The sequence below is a fragment of the Cebus imitator genome, unplaced genomic scaffold, assembly GCF_001604975.1.
Source record: "Cebus imitator isolate Cc_AM_T3 unplaced genomic scaffold, Cebus_imitator-1.0 Scaffold216, whole genome shotgun sequence".
NCBI lineage: Eukaryota > Metazoa > Chordata > Mammalia > Primates > Cebidae > Cebus > Cebus imitator.
This window is the reverse complement of record NW_016107531.1, coordinates 2331179-2345396: the sequence shown is the minus strand read 5'-3', so window position 1 is coordinate 2345396 and position 14218 is coordinate 2331179. Positions and strand designations below refer to the sequence as shown.

General features: G+C 48.0%; 1 protein-coding gene across 7 annotated transcripts in view; it reads left to right on the top strand.

Moving 5' to 3' along the window:
* Positions 1–14218, top strand: part of MVB12B (multivesicular body subunit 12B) — a 211581-nt gene that overhangs the window by 88217 nt on the left and 109146 nt on the right. For all 7 annotated transcript variants that reach the window (XR_005203477.1, XM_037745932.1, XM_017549134.2 and 4 more), the window contains exon 7: positions 10311–10405. Coding sequence is in view for 6 of the 7 variants with exons in the window: in XM_037745932.1 (XP_037601860.1) it covers positions 10311–10405 (95 nt within the window). In the remaining variant the exon portion in view is untranslated. The remainder of the gene's footprint in view (positions 1–10310; positions 10406–14218) is intronic.

Here is a 14218-nt window from a genome sequence, read left to right as displayed (position 1 = left end):
TTGAAGTAGTAAAAAATTTCTGAATCACAACTTTTTTCACCTTCAAAACTCTGTGGCTGCATCATCTTCCAGCATTTAATATGGTGGAGGAAAAGTCTGAAGTCACCATCAGTATTTCCCAGGATGAATCCTCTTTCCATTGTTTTTTCTGGAATACTGTGAACACCATTGGCTTCTATATTTAGGTCCTTTTTTAAAAAAATCAGGAAAGTATTTTCACCTTTACTGAAGTATAATCAACATACAATAAACTGCACATATTTATATAATGCACTTTGATGAATTTTGACACAGGCATACACCTGAGAAACCATCACCAAAATTAAGATCATGAATCTACGCACCACCCCCAAAAGTTCCTTTGTGTCTCTCCCACCCCCACCCCATTCAGGCAACCACCGGTCTGCTTTCTATCTCTGTAGATAAGTTTGCATTTTCTTTTCTTTTCTTTCTTTTTTAGAGGGAGTTTTGCTCTTGTTGCCCAGGCTGGAATGCAATGGCATGCTCTCAGCTCACTACAACCTCTGCCTCTGGGGTTAAGCAATTCTCCTGCCTCAGACTGGGATTACGGGTGCCTACCACCACACCTGGCTAATTTTTGTATTTTACACCACATTGGCTAAGCTGGTCTCAAACTCCTGGCCCCAGGTGATCCCCCCCGCCTCAGCCTCCCAAAGTGCTGGGATTACAGGCATGAGCCTCCATGCCTGGTCTGAGTTTGCATTTTCTGGAATTTTGTATAAATGGAATCATACCAAAGCACTGTTTCCCACCTTGCTCATTTTTTTCAGCAGCAGCATCTTGAGATGTACCCATCCTGCCTGTATCAACAGTTTGTTCCTTTTTTATTGCTAACATCCATCTCATAAGATATACCAGGATTTGTTTACCCAGTCATCTGTTATTGGACAGCTGGCTTGTTTTTAGTTTTTGACTATTACAAATGAAGCTTCTCAGTACGTTTGTGTACAAACCTTTGTGCAGACATATGCTTTCATTTCTCTTCAGTAAAAATCTGGAAGGGTAATGGCTGGGTTATATGATAGGGTATGTTTAACTTTTTTAAAAACTGCAGACTGTTTTCTGAAGTGGTTATACCATTTTCCCTCCCGCCAACAGAGCATGAGAGTTCCAGCTGCTCCCCATCTCCACATCCTTGCCAGTGGTAGATACTGTCAGTCGACTTAATTTTTGCATTCTAGAAGACATATAGTAGTATCTTGTTGTACTTTTAATTTGCATCTCCCTAGTGACTAATGTTGTTGAACATCTTTTCATGCGCTGATTGACTGATTAGATTTTCTTCAGTGAAGAGTCCATTGAAATTGTTTGGCCATTTTAAAACTGGGTTGTCTTCTATTAAGTTGTAAGAGTTATGTATATATCCTAGATATTAGTTGGGCATGTTTTATAAATATTTTCTGCAGATCTGTGGCTTGCCTTTTATTTTTGTATCAGCATCTTGGAGAGCAAGAATCTTAACTGTTGATGAAGTCAAATTCATTGATTGTTTTTTCCTTGCATATTGTGATGGTTAATACTGAGTGTCAACTTGATTGCATTGAAGGATGCAAAGTGTTGATCCTGGGTGTGTCTGTGAGGGTGTTGTCAAAGGAGATTAACATTTGAGTGAGGGGGCTGGGAAAGGCAGACCTGCCCTTAATCTGGGCGGGCACCATCTAATCAGCTGCCAATTTGGGTAGAATGTAAAGCAGGCAGAAAAATGTGAAAAGACAAGACTGGCCTAGCCTCCCAGCCTACATCTTTCTCCCGTGCTGGATGCTTTCTGCCCTCAGATGTCGGACTCCAAGTTCTTCAGTTTTGGGGCTTGGACTGGCTCTCCTTGCCCCTCAGCTTGCACACAGCCTGTGTGGGACCTTGTAATCATGTGAGTTAATACTTAATAAACTCCCCTTTATCAGTATCCTATTAGTTCTATCCCTCTAGAGAACCCCGACTAATACACATATGTTTGTGCTTTTCTGTATCTTATTTTTTTAAAGGCAAGTGTCGTTTCATTATTATGAAAATAGCTGTGATCTTGTGGACTCCCTGAAAATTTTGGGCCCCATTTTGGGAACGCCATTGAAAACTGCAGCCCCAGAAGGTGGTTTTAATACAACATTCAGCTCAGAAAAATGAAATGGGAGTTGTAGTTTTGTGTCATAAAGTTTGGGGCATGTGTGTGTGTGTGTGTGTGTGTGTGTGTGTGTGTGTGTAAGGGGTGTGAGAGAAAAGTAGTGGCTGCCTCTGACTCGTGTGTGTATGTATGTGTGTGTGTGTGTGTAAGGGGTGTGAGAAAAGTAGTGGCTGCCTCTGATTCGTGTGTGTATGTATGTGTGTGTGTGTGTGTGTGTAAGGGGTGTGAGACAAAAGTAGTGACTGCCTCTGACTCTCAGCGCGCCTTTTCCTTGCTAATCACCACTCCCTTGACGCTGCCCTTTGACAGTCTGGGAGGACACCAGGCTCTGCAGCTGCCTGGGCAGAGCCGTCTTCATTATATGTGGCCACTGGGTTCACAAGATTAATGGTAACATTTTAAAAATTCACACAGACCTGGAATCAGCACTAGAAAATACAGATTTAAATTAACAAGGAAAAAGCAGAATCCCATCAAAGGAAATAAATCGTGCTGGCAACTATTGTCACATAATAAAATGTATTCTATAACTGAAGGGCTTTTATATGGAGCTGTCTGCAGCTTAGTGACTGTGTTAATTGAATAAGGTGCCTAAGACCGACTTGGGGGAAAAAATGAAATTCCCCTCAGCATCTATTTAGCTGGAGCCGTCGTCGTTGGCAGTGTGTGCGTGCTGACTTATTTGTTACAGAACAGCCAGTGCCCCCTGCAGAGAGACGTGATGGCCACCAGAAGCAGCAGGGTGAGCCCTGTCTCCTCTGGGCAGCTCTGTGGGCAGGGGGGAGGGGAGGAGAGCTTGGTAAGGCTCCCCGAGGATTTAGGGACTGTTCTTTACAGTTCTTCAGTGACCACATAGATTTTGGAATAATAATCCATCATTTGAGTCAAGTGGCAGAAATGGTTGTCCTCTGATGGACAGCCCTTGCTCCAGGGGTCCAAGACTTACTGGGGAAGGTGCCAGAAGGCCTTCACCTCCAGGCACAATCCTAAGTAGAGACAGTATCTCCAGCCTTTGAGTCTCCTTCTCCTTATTCTGCTTGGGAGCTTTATGAACTCTCCTAAAATCTCAGCTTACGGATCTGCCTACAGAGTGGTCAACTTTGGGGCCCACTAAAATGACTCCACTGAAACTGCTATCCGTGAGTGTGCCAGCCACCATCATTCTCGTGGACATCTTGGTTTGTTTTTTTAAAATTTTTATCTATCTATTTATTTTGAGACCGGATTATGAAACTGGCTAATATTTGTTTTTTTGTTTGTTTGTTTGTTTGGTAGAGACGGGGTTTTACCATGATGCCCAGGCTGGTCTTGAACTCCTGGGTTCAAGCGACCCACCTGCCTCGGCCTCCCAAAGTCCGGGGATTACAGGCATGAGCCACTGCCCCCCAGGTGACCTCTCAGTTTTGTTTGATGCTGTGAAGCACCTACTTGTTTTTATAACTCCCTTGGCTGGGAGCTGCAGAAGAGGTGAGCATCTGATGCCCGGGGCCTAGTGCAGCTCCTGGTCTTCTCCTTCCTCCCTCCACCAGGTACCGGGTTGTGATCGGGGCCTTCCTTCAGTCCCCTTAGACAGTTCAAGCTGTTCATTCTCATGAACCAGAGGCCTTTGTGTGGGAAAGAAGCCAAAGGGTGTTGGGTTAACTGACCACAATTCCAAGCATAAAAATAAGGATTTTCTGTCTTTTCTCACTGGATGCTATGGTCATAGGCACAGGCACAGATCAATAAAGAATCTTCTAAAATGTTTCAAAAGACAGCTAAATATTTCATGAAACAGTGGTACCACAATATTTTAGCCAGTCCTCCATTGTTTGATGGTTCATCTGATTCTGCTTTTTGGCTTTATAAGCAGTGCTGTGATGAATTTATTGTTTTTTTTTTATTGTTTTTTTTTAATCGTTGATGAATTTATTGTTTATATAAAAATATCATAAATCAGAAATAGTTGTATTTTCCAAGGCTTTAACGAACCCAGTCATGGGGATGAAAAGGAGAGAAGTGACAAGGCTTCCTAGAAGTTTCCCAAAACTATCCCTACTTACAAGTCAGAATCAGATCAACAAGTAGTAGGTAACCTTAGAGGGTTTTCCCTAATATTTGTTAAGCGCCCACTGTGTGCTGGGCATTGTTCTCGCCACTGGGGATGTAGTGGGAAGAAAAAGCATGATGGAAATGACATTCTGGTGGCCAGAAAACAAGTCAAGACAGCCTGGTGGAGTGGGAAGGGCTATGCAGGGAGGAGGCGGGTATTGTGAGCATGGCTGGAGGGGATGCCTCATCAGAAGGGTGGCCTGACTGGGGAGGGAGGGGAAGCCAGCTGCTGAGATCTGGGGACAGTGGCAAGTGCAAAGACCCTGAGGCGGGAACAAGAGCAGGGGCTGCAGGGACAAAAGCAGCTGCTGAGGTTGGCAGAGGTGAGTGCAGGGAGGGTGGACGAGACCTGGTCAGAGAGGAGGGATGGGCTGGAGCCAGAAGCCCCTCTCAGCCGTGGGCAGGTTTGGATTTCATCCTAATGCAGAGGAAAGGCGCCATGGGTTTTGATGTGGTACTGCACTGAGGCCCTCATGAGCCGGACCCTAAAATAATGCCAAGGTGGCAAGAATGGGGGGAGTTGGATTAGGATGGAAGCTTGCATGCTTGTATGTGGTCACCCATGCCTGGTTCCGTGCTCTCAACCCTGCCTGCATGGTGGCCCTCTGTGCCCTGGGAGGCAGCACACCCCTGCTAAAGGCTCTGTGGCTCCCTGGTGCTGGTGCTGGGATTTGGACCCACATCCCGCAGACTCGGGGGCACTGCCCTAACCTCTACAACTGCTCTGCCTCCCTGGGTGTTCAGTCGGGCCATTGGTCATCCAGCTCTGTATATTTCACTGTAACCTGTTGGGATCACTGAGCTAGTGAGTGGCAGCTGTATTGCATCCCTGGCATCACTGATTTCAAAAGGGCCTTCAGGAGGGACCCTGTGGCCCTGGCTGAGTAGTCTCATTTTATATGCCCGATAGTGAAGATGAATCAGGGTAACTCTACCGTAGTGATAACCACCTCCGGAGGACACATGGACTGACCTCTTCATTAATTCCTAGCTTTCTCTTCATCACCTTCACCTCTCAGAGCCTCAAATGAGAATAATTACTCTTGCCTAAAATGGTTGCTGAGGGTATGAGGCCGGGTGATGTACTGAAGGCCCCCAGCCCAGGTCCTGGCAGGTGGGGCTCCACCCATGCTGAGGAACTGGAATCTCGCCCGAGACCCAGCTGATGGCAGAGCCTTCCTCATCTCTCACTTGGCTAATCTGACACCAAAGCACCCCTGGGCCACTTCTCCTTCAGCAGGAGACTTCTTTGTCCTGTTTAACCACAGGTGATCTGTCCCTGGGGCCCAAACTATTCATTCTCATTAATGGGAACGCTTGATGTTTCTTCTGTCCTCCTGTCCCCATGTCCCCTGCTTCTTATGTCCAGGAACAATGGGAGCAGAAATGCAGGAGAAGCTCTTTGCCATGTAGGGAGGAACCCTTCTCCCTAAAGCTTTCTCTGCCCCTGCAGCCTTCCCACCTGCTGCTCTCTGAATACCATCCCATACTCACTCTTGCATCAGCTACTTTAGCTGGAGCTTTTGGTAACCTGATATCAGTTCAGTAGATCCCTACTGAGCAGTTATTTTGCAAAAAATACAGCAGCCTGTGACTTGAATCCTCTTTTCATTTCACATTTGCTGTATCAGGCACACATTGTCTATTGTATATGAACAGAAACTTTCTTTTTTTTTTTTTTAACATCTTGTAAATTCCTGGTTGCTGCTGCCACTGATTTCTTCTTTCCCATACCTATTTTCCTCCATAATGGAGAGGTGGGATTCAGGGTATAAAATAGAGACCCCTGGAGTCTAATTGGGAAAACACTCACTGGGAGAAATGAAATGATAGAGACTAACAGCAGTTCATGTCAAAAAAGAGACCCAGGGGTTTTAGGGGGCTAACTTCAACACTTGATTTGGTCAACAAGTGTCAGTAATTGTCTACCCTGTGACCAAAAAAAATTGTCCCAGAAAATGAAGTACCAAATTGATGAGATTTGGCCCTGCTCTGGAGGAGGTTCCAATCACATTAGGGGGCAGGTTTATATCAGATGACTGAAATGTGTTGTGATACCTGGAGTGGGGTGAGAGAAAACACTCAGGCACCTGATCTGGCCTGGGGCAAGCCCAGGAAAGGTTTTACCAAAGAGGGGGTGGTTGGGTGGGGTCTTGAAGCATAAATAGGAGTTTGAAGAGTAGGTAAGGAAGAATGGAGATTCCTAGGAAAAGGGAGTGGCATGGATAAAGAACTAGGCATGAGAAAAATAAGGCCTGTTCAGAGATTGGCAAGACTTCCACTCTTTCTGGAGGAGAGGGGACGTAAGTAGTGGCAAGAGGCAGAACCTGGAAGGTGAGCTGGTGTGCCAGGGATGTAGAAGTGTGCAGTGAGAAGACAGCTAAGCCAGGACCCTTGCAAAGGTGGGAGGTGAGGTGGGAGTGAGGTGGGGGCAGAAAGAATCATCTGCAAGGAGGGAAGAGAACCTGGGGTGGGGGGTGAGTTGCAGGATGAGCCAGACAAAACCTGAGGCCCTGGAGGAACAAGAAAGTGTGGCCCCGGACATCAGTGTTGCATGGGGTAGCTGAAGAGCCGGGCCCCTTGATTTCTCTGTTGTTTATACACTTTTTCGTTGCTGCTATTGCTCATATACTTCTTTTAAGTCCTAAATTTCCCCGAAACTGTCCATTTAGGGGGTCTGTGGCAGGTCATGTTGACAGGAATGAAGGCTCTGCACAAAGTAGGTGGTGAGTAATAGTAGGCTCACGAACAACTCTGTCATCATTTGCTGCTACCATTCCCATCCACACTGGCATCTTAATTTTATTTCCTCCCACAGATGGGCACGCTTTTGAAATTGTAATTTGGATCTTGGTACATTTCTGCTTAAAAATCCTTCCAGAGAAAGGCAGAACCCCATGCTGCGCTCCACATGGCATGGCCCCCAAAACCATCTATGGCCTGGCCCCAACCTCTTCCTGGCCTTCTAGGCCTGGCCACCCTGGCTTCCTCCTAAGTCTGGAGGAGGTCAGACTCCCCACAGAGCCTCAGGTGCACACCCTGCCTCCCTGCCGCATCTCTCTGATTTCTGCCTATCCTTAGTTCCCACCTCAATGTTCCTTCCTCCAGGAAGCTGTCCAGGGAGCCTCCTCCTACCCTGCCCTTCGTAGCACTTGAGTCTTCCTGCTTTCCATAGGAAATCACACTTGTAAGCAAGTGTTCAGGTGACTTTGTGGTTATTTTCATGTCCCCTGCCTGTCCTGCCACCACTGAGTCCCTCACATATCTGCGTTGATGCATATTTGACCACCCAACAGCTCGGCTGGCCCCATTTTCTCCTCTGCCTCCTGGCTGACCTCTGCCATCATCCATGTCCACCTGGCTCCCAAAGTTCTGCTAAGGCCCCTGCCTCCTCTCAGAGCCTCCCTGAATGCTTCTAGCCCCTGGAGTATTCACTGCACTGCACAGATCACTCTGCATCCTTAGTTAGCTTGCATGCACCTTTTTAGGGCTGTTAAGGCATAGAAATCTTAGTCTGGCAGCCATGAAGCAGAGTACTTTCTTGGCTCCTGGAAATTCCCTCATTGGTACAGTGAGTGAAATAACAGCACCCACCCCGGGTCCTTTTAGTCACACACACAAGGCCCTGTGCTCAGAAGGGCCCCACCATGGGTTAATGTTCTGTTGTTGCCATCTTGAAATTCTTGATAGCATTTGAATGAGGGCCCGGTGTTTTCAACATGTACTGGGCCCTGCACATTGTGTAGCTGCTCCCATACCTGCCTCAAGGGGCATTGTGAGGAGCCATAGGAAGATGTGTGACATCTACGTTCTCAGGGCTGGCACCTGGTGACACTCTCAGCAGGGTCACCTGTCATCATTTTAGCTCTGCTCAACCACAACCACAGTTGATAATTCACTCTTCTGTTTGCTCAGCTTCATTAACTAAGTGCTGTGGTCAGAGACATTGATCAACTGCTGAAAACCCTTCTGCAGCTGCTCCTTACCCTTGCAGGGTTCCCAAACACCGCCAGTCTCCAGATTCACCCCTGGAGCTTGTTAAAAATAGATTTCTGGGCTGCACCCGGCCAGGCCCACTGAATCGGACTCCCCAGGGTTAGGCCCTGCAAGTGTGTGTTGGAGCAAGTTCCCAGGTGACTGACACCTTCATTAATGCCAGAACGGGAGTTTAGAAACCTCCATCCTGGGAGTTTGAACCCAAGCCTCTTGTGGTGGTGTTTGGCGTCCTTTCCATCTGGCCCTGCCTGCATTTCTCGCTCCGCTTCTGACATGTGCCCTAACCCTGTGGGGAAGTGCTGGCTCTCTCTGACTCCCTGGTGGGGTGCCTTTCACTCCCATGGCACCCTGAGGGGTACTGAAGCCTTGTTCCTTTAACAGAATATATCGTTCCTTCTTTTCATGATCACCAGCACTCAGTTTTTCTTGTTCTCCAATCACATGTCGCATTGCACCTTGATTTGTTTCTGCACCTTTATTCCCTGTAGCCTAAGCTGAGGGAGCTCACCTCTATACTCTTAATTAGCAGCAGTAACACACAGAATATTCCGGTTCCCTCCACACACGCCAGTGTACCTGGTGGACATGCTCGCTGTACGCGTGTCTGCTGATTCCCCAAAGCCCAGAGCATACAATTGGTGCTTGGTTCAGCCTGGCTGGTCTGTGGCTGAGTGTCTGCCATGAGTGCCCACTCTGGCTGGCAGACCCAGTGCCTCCACAGCCCTTGGTGCTCACCTTGCCCCTGGAAGGCCCCTTCTGGTTGCAGCTCAATCCTGGCCCTGTGAGAACAGCCCCTCCCTGGAGAGCCTTTCCTCCCAGGAGTCTTTTTTTTTTAAAAAGAGTTTTGCTCTGTCGCCCACGCTGGAGTGCAGTGGTGTGATCTCGGCTCACTGCAACCTCAGCCTCCCGGGTTCAAGTGATTCTCCCGCCTCAAGCTTCCCAAGTAGCTGGGATTAGTAGAGATGGGGTTTCACCATGTTGGCCAGACAGGTGTCAAACTCCCAACCTTTGGTGATCTACCTGCCTCGGCCTCCCAGAGTGCTGGGATTACAGGCATGAGCCACCGTGCCCAGCCTTCCCAGGAGTCTTCATGCACAGCCGCCATTCTAGAAGGTCACACGTGCTGTGTGAAAGAGGCACCCAGTAACTGACCACTTACTTTGTAATAAGTGTTCCCTCCAGCAGTCTCTTCCCTTTCGGAAATGACCGGGGGTGGCCACAGGTTAGGCTCCTGCGCTATTGCAGCACAGCCCCCAGTCATCCCACCAAGAGATTTTTTTGTTGTCTTTTTCCCCAGACCTGTTGGGATTTAAATACTTTTCCTATTTGTTTAATTTTTCTTTTCAGCATTCACTACAGGCAGCTGGTGACCATGCCAAATGGGTTATTTACTTTTGACTAAATGCTCACTTAGGCTGTGTGTTCTTTGTAAGCTTTAATGGCTCACACCTGAGCCATCAAAGACCGTGCTGTATCGGTCGGGAATGTGCTTTCCTGAGCACCTACTGTGTGCGCTGGCTGAGGGGGAACAGATGACATAGCAGTTCAGAGCAATGTGCCATTCTGATTTTCAGAGGTCATTAGTCTCCTGGACTCATATGGCAATAATAATTCCCAACACCTTTATTTCCCAAGTGCTTCCTGTTCGGTGATCCTCAGCAGCCCTGCGGCCTAGGAATGGAAGCGTTTGTATGGCAAATGGAGCAAACCGAGGCTGGTGTTCAGCCCCTGGGTGTTACGGTCCTGCTGGTGCATTTTACCCAGAGGGCAGAAATCCGGATCAAACTGCCACCCCATACAGTCCCTTGGGCATGTTGTAAGGCTTGGGACACACTTTCTTCCTCTTGGATGTCCTTTCCAGTATGGAAAAAAGGTGGCTGCTGATGTCCAGAAACTTCCAATTCCTTAAGAGGACTTGAGCCCGGTGGAGGAGTCATGCTTGATTGAGAAGGAGGCGCTGGCCAGAAGCACCTGCTCTGCCTGCTGCTCTGTGCTACATTTCAACTGTTGATGGTGTGAGTGCTTCCTGAGTCTTGGGAAATGCTCCTTGTAACCTCCTTTCTCTCCTCTGTCTCTTCCACAGGCACATCTCCCTAACACTTCCTGCCACCTTCCGAGGCAGGAACAGCACCCGGACGGACTACGAGTACCAGCACTCCAATTTGTATGCCATATCAGGTATGTGAGGCCACTGCCGCAGCACCACCTCCTTCCACACGTTCTCTGTCTTCTCGTGGGACCTGTCTTCTTACCTTTCTTTTCTTCCTGCCAGGGGCCCGTTCCCTGCAGGGACCAGGCCTTCCCTTTCCTTTGTGTCGCCACAGCACTTAGAGAAGGGCCAAATACTCAGCATGTTTTGAAACTAATGATGAAAAACAATGTGTGGATTTCACAGGCTTGAAGGGAGGTTTCCAGAGAATACTCGCCACATTGTTCACCTGCCAGACCCGGGCAGGCTTCCCACGGGGCCTCGGGAGCAGAGCCGAGCTGAGCCCCGGTCAGCTCACCCTCCCGTATCCAAGTCTGTCCGCACCTCTCATTTCTCACAGCCAGGTTTGTGGCCAGAGGGTACACTGGCGGTCTCCCCTCACACCCCTGGAGTATCAGTCTGTGGTTTCTGAACTCGGCCTTGAAATTGATAGGGTTACCTTGGCAGGAACTTCATCAGTCCTAGTTTTCCTTTTCACCTTCGCCCAGGGAGGGGAAAACTTACAAGCCTTATTACAGAATTGAGATTCATTAGGTGCTTGGCAGTACAGGTGACTTGCTAAGAGCCGAGGAAACCCACAAACTCGCCTCCGATTATCCTGGGCCGCCAGTCAGGGGTGTTTGTGTAGAAGGGGAAAGTGGCAAATTGGTGCCACTTACCAGCACACACCCTTAATGGTGAGTGACATTTTGAACACAGGAACATGGCATTCATTCATGTACCATAATGAATCGGTTATTTAAAAGGTAATCTTTTTTCTAAAAATTGCAACTACAGGTTACTAAATAGATGAAATAGAACAATGGCATAATTCTTGTCAGTATTAGTTTTTCTCGTTATGATCACTCCCTAATAGGTTTGGAAGTATAAGCAAAAGCCAGTTGTTCCACTTCTGGGTGACATTCCTGCTGGGAAGGGGAGGGACAGGGATGTTCTTAAGCCCCCGTCCCTGGCTCCACTCCAGGATCCAGGCTCTCCAAGGGGAGAGGGAACGTGATTGTCTAAGAACAGCATCTCCAGGGAGAATTTCTTTTGTGCTGTGGCTATTTCAGCAGAGTCGACAAGGAGCATAACAAGTGTGGAAAGATGACCTATTTTGTAGAAAAGCTGAATATTTCCCCAGATGCTTAGTGGCACAGAGGTGCAGAACAGGTCTGTGGAATCCAGCAGGGCGCCCCGTTCAGAAAGCACACAAGGGAAGCTCCATCAAAACGGATGACTCTTTTCTGCAGCTCGCAAATCTTTTTCCAGCCACAACGTTCGGCTGCACCCACTTTACCTGTTCTCTGATGGCTTTCCCAGCTGTTGGCGTTTCTGCGGGAAAGAGCCACAGAGTGAAATCTCCTGTGGTTTGGCAGGAACACTGCTGTCTGCCTCTGGACCGCGGCTTCCTCGCCCCGCAGCTTTGATGAGGTGTTGTCTGGGTTCATTTCAGCTGTTAGTTTAGCAATACCAAGGTAACAGCCTCAAGACACAGGGGAAGCCATTCAGAAACTTCCTGTTACATTTATGTAAGTGGCAGTCAATTGGATTTTATCTTCCAAACAGAGGTAGTTGAGGTTACAGCCCACGGCAGCAGGCAGTTTCAGGCCGCCTCAGCGGCTGCAAGCACCAAATTGCTCTGCCAGGGTCCAGGACCGCTTTGTTGTGTTGCTGCCAGAAATACCCCGCAGGACCTGCTGGCTCCATAAGGCCTGCAAGCTCAGCACTGGGCAACTATGGCGCAACTGGGAAGCCTGCCCGCCCACCCACTGGCAGCCTGCCTGTGAGTCGTTCTGGCTAGAAGGGAGCAGAGACCACCTCCCTCACCCCCATATGAACAGTATTTGGCACCGAGTGGCCTATCTCAGTTTGTTATTGTGAAGTTAGGGTTTCCAATGGTTTCTTCCAAAAACAGTTAAGGCAAAGTGTGCCCCAGGCCCTAGCCCTTGCCCAGTACTGATGCCTTGATAGCTGGAGTTCTGCTGATAATGAAATGAATCATCAAACCGTTCTGCCTCTGAACTGGCCCTGGCACGGGTTCACTGCACACTTCAGGAGCTGAGCCTTTGGTGCAGACACCTGGCGTGCTCTGTGTCCCTCCTGAAGACATTCGATTTATGCTCCCTTGTGTTCGGTCCCTTCCTAAGATAGTAGATTTCAAAACAGTGTAATTAGAAATTTGAAAAACAGCCCACACTTAATGTGTGTGTATGGTTGTTAAAGTATATTAACTTTTCAGTGTTTTCTCGGTGGCATACCTGCTAGTAGTCCCTTTTCCTGTGCCTTTCACTAAGACAGTTTACTCCCACCATGCCTGCAAAGGGTGAGTGTGGCTCAGAGTTGCCAGAGACACCAGTGGAGACCGTATGTAGTCCCATCCCTGGCACACAGTGGTGCTTATGACGTGGTTATGGAAGGAAGGAAGAGATGAAGGGAAGCATTTAGCCTCCTGTCTGCCTTGCACAGGACTACCCTCCCAGGTAGTCATCCTGATTTGCTGCTTGAATGCCTGCAGTGTCTGGGGCCACCACCTCCCACCAGCCCACCCATCCCTGTGAGATCCCCCCTCATTAAGCTGGGCTCTGTCTTCCTGTTCTTTCACATCCATCTAGCCATTTGGGATACTGTGCGTTCCGCCAGCCAACATTTGCCAGCTGTTCTACGTGGTTCAGTCAATATCTCTCTCTTGCCCACAGAAGTGGGGTGAGGAGCTCTTTCTGACTCAGTGCTGAAATCCTGAGATGCTTGTGGCCTGTGCTCTTCTCTCTTGTAGCCTAATCCAAATAGCCATGAAGCCAGCATCCATCCTCACACTTGTCCTGCCAATATCTCCTAGAAAATACAGATGTGCAAAAAGATTCATCCACAAGGATAAGCACCACCACTTCCCAAAAATAATACTTCAAGACAGGGGTGGGGGTGGATATATCTCAAATGCCCCAAACAAAGATGAATGGTTAAATTACAGAATACCTATACAGTACCTTAACTTTTCAACCATCCAAAAAGTGATGGCTTAGGTTAACAGGCATATACGCATATTGCTAAGTGGAAAGAAAAACAGGTAGCAAGCCAGAATGTGAGCGTGATCTCGTTTTTAAAAGTGCATCTAAGCTGGGAGTGGTGGTGCGTGCCTGTAGTCCCAACTGCTTGGGAGACTGAGGAGGGAAGATCCCTTGAGGCCAGGAGTTCGAGGCTGTAAAGCACTGTTGAGATGGCCTTTGGTAATAGCCATGGACTCCTGCCTGGGCCACACAGAGAGATCTCATCTCTTAAAAAAAAATTAAGTAATTTTTAAAAATTAACAAAAAAATACATCTAAAGGTCTGGAAAGGTCCACGCCTAAGTGTTTACAGTGGTTTTTTTGGGACTTCCCTCTTTTTTTTTTGGCCTCGTTGCAGTTTCTCATTTTCCATAATAGCACGTGTTGCTTTTGTAATAAGAAAAAATGTAGACCTGGGGCTGGGCACGGTGGCTCACACCTGTAATCCCAGCGCTTTGGGAGGTCAAGGCAGGTGGATCACAAGGTCAGTAGTTAGAGACCAGCCTGACCAACCTGGTGAAACCCCATCTCTACTAAAAATACAAAAATTAGCCAGGCGTCATGGTGGGTGCCTGTAATCCCAGCTACTCAGGAGCCTGAGGCAGGAGAATCGCTTGAACCCAGGAGGCAGAAGTTACAGTGAGCTGAGATTGCACCACTGCACTCCAGCCTGGGCGACAGAGGGAGACTCCGTCTAAAAAAAGAAAAGAAAAGAAAAAAAAAACTCTCTCTCTCTCTATATATATATATATATATA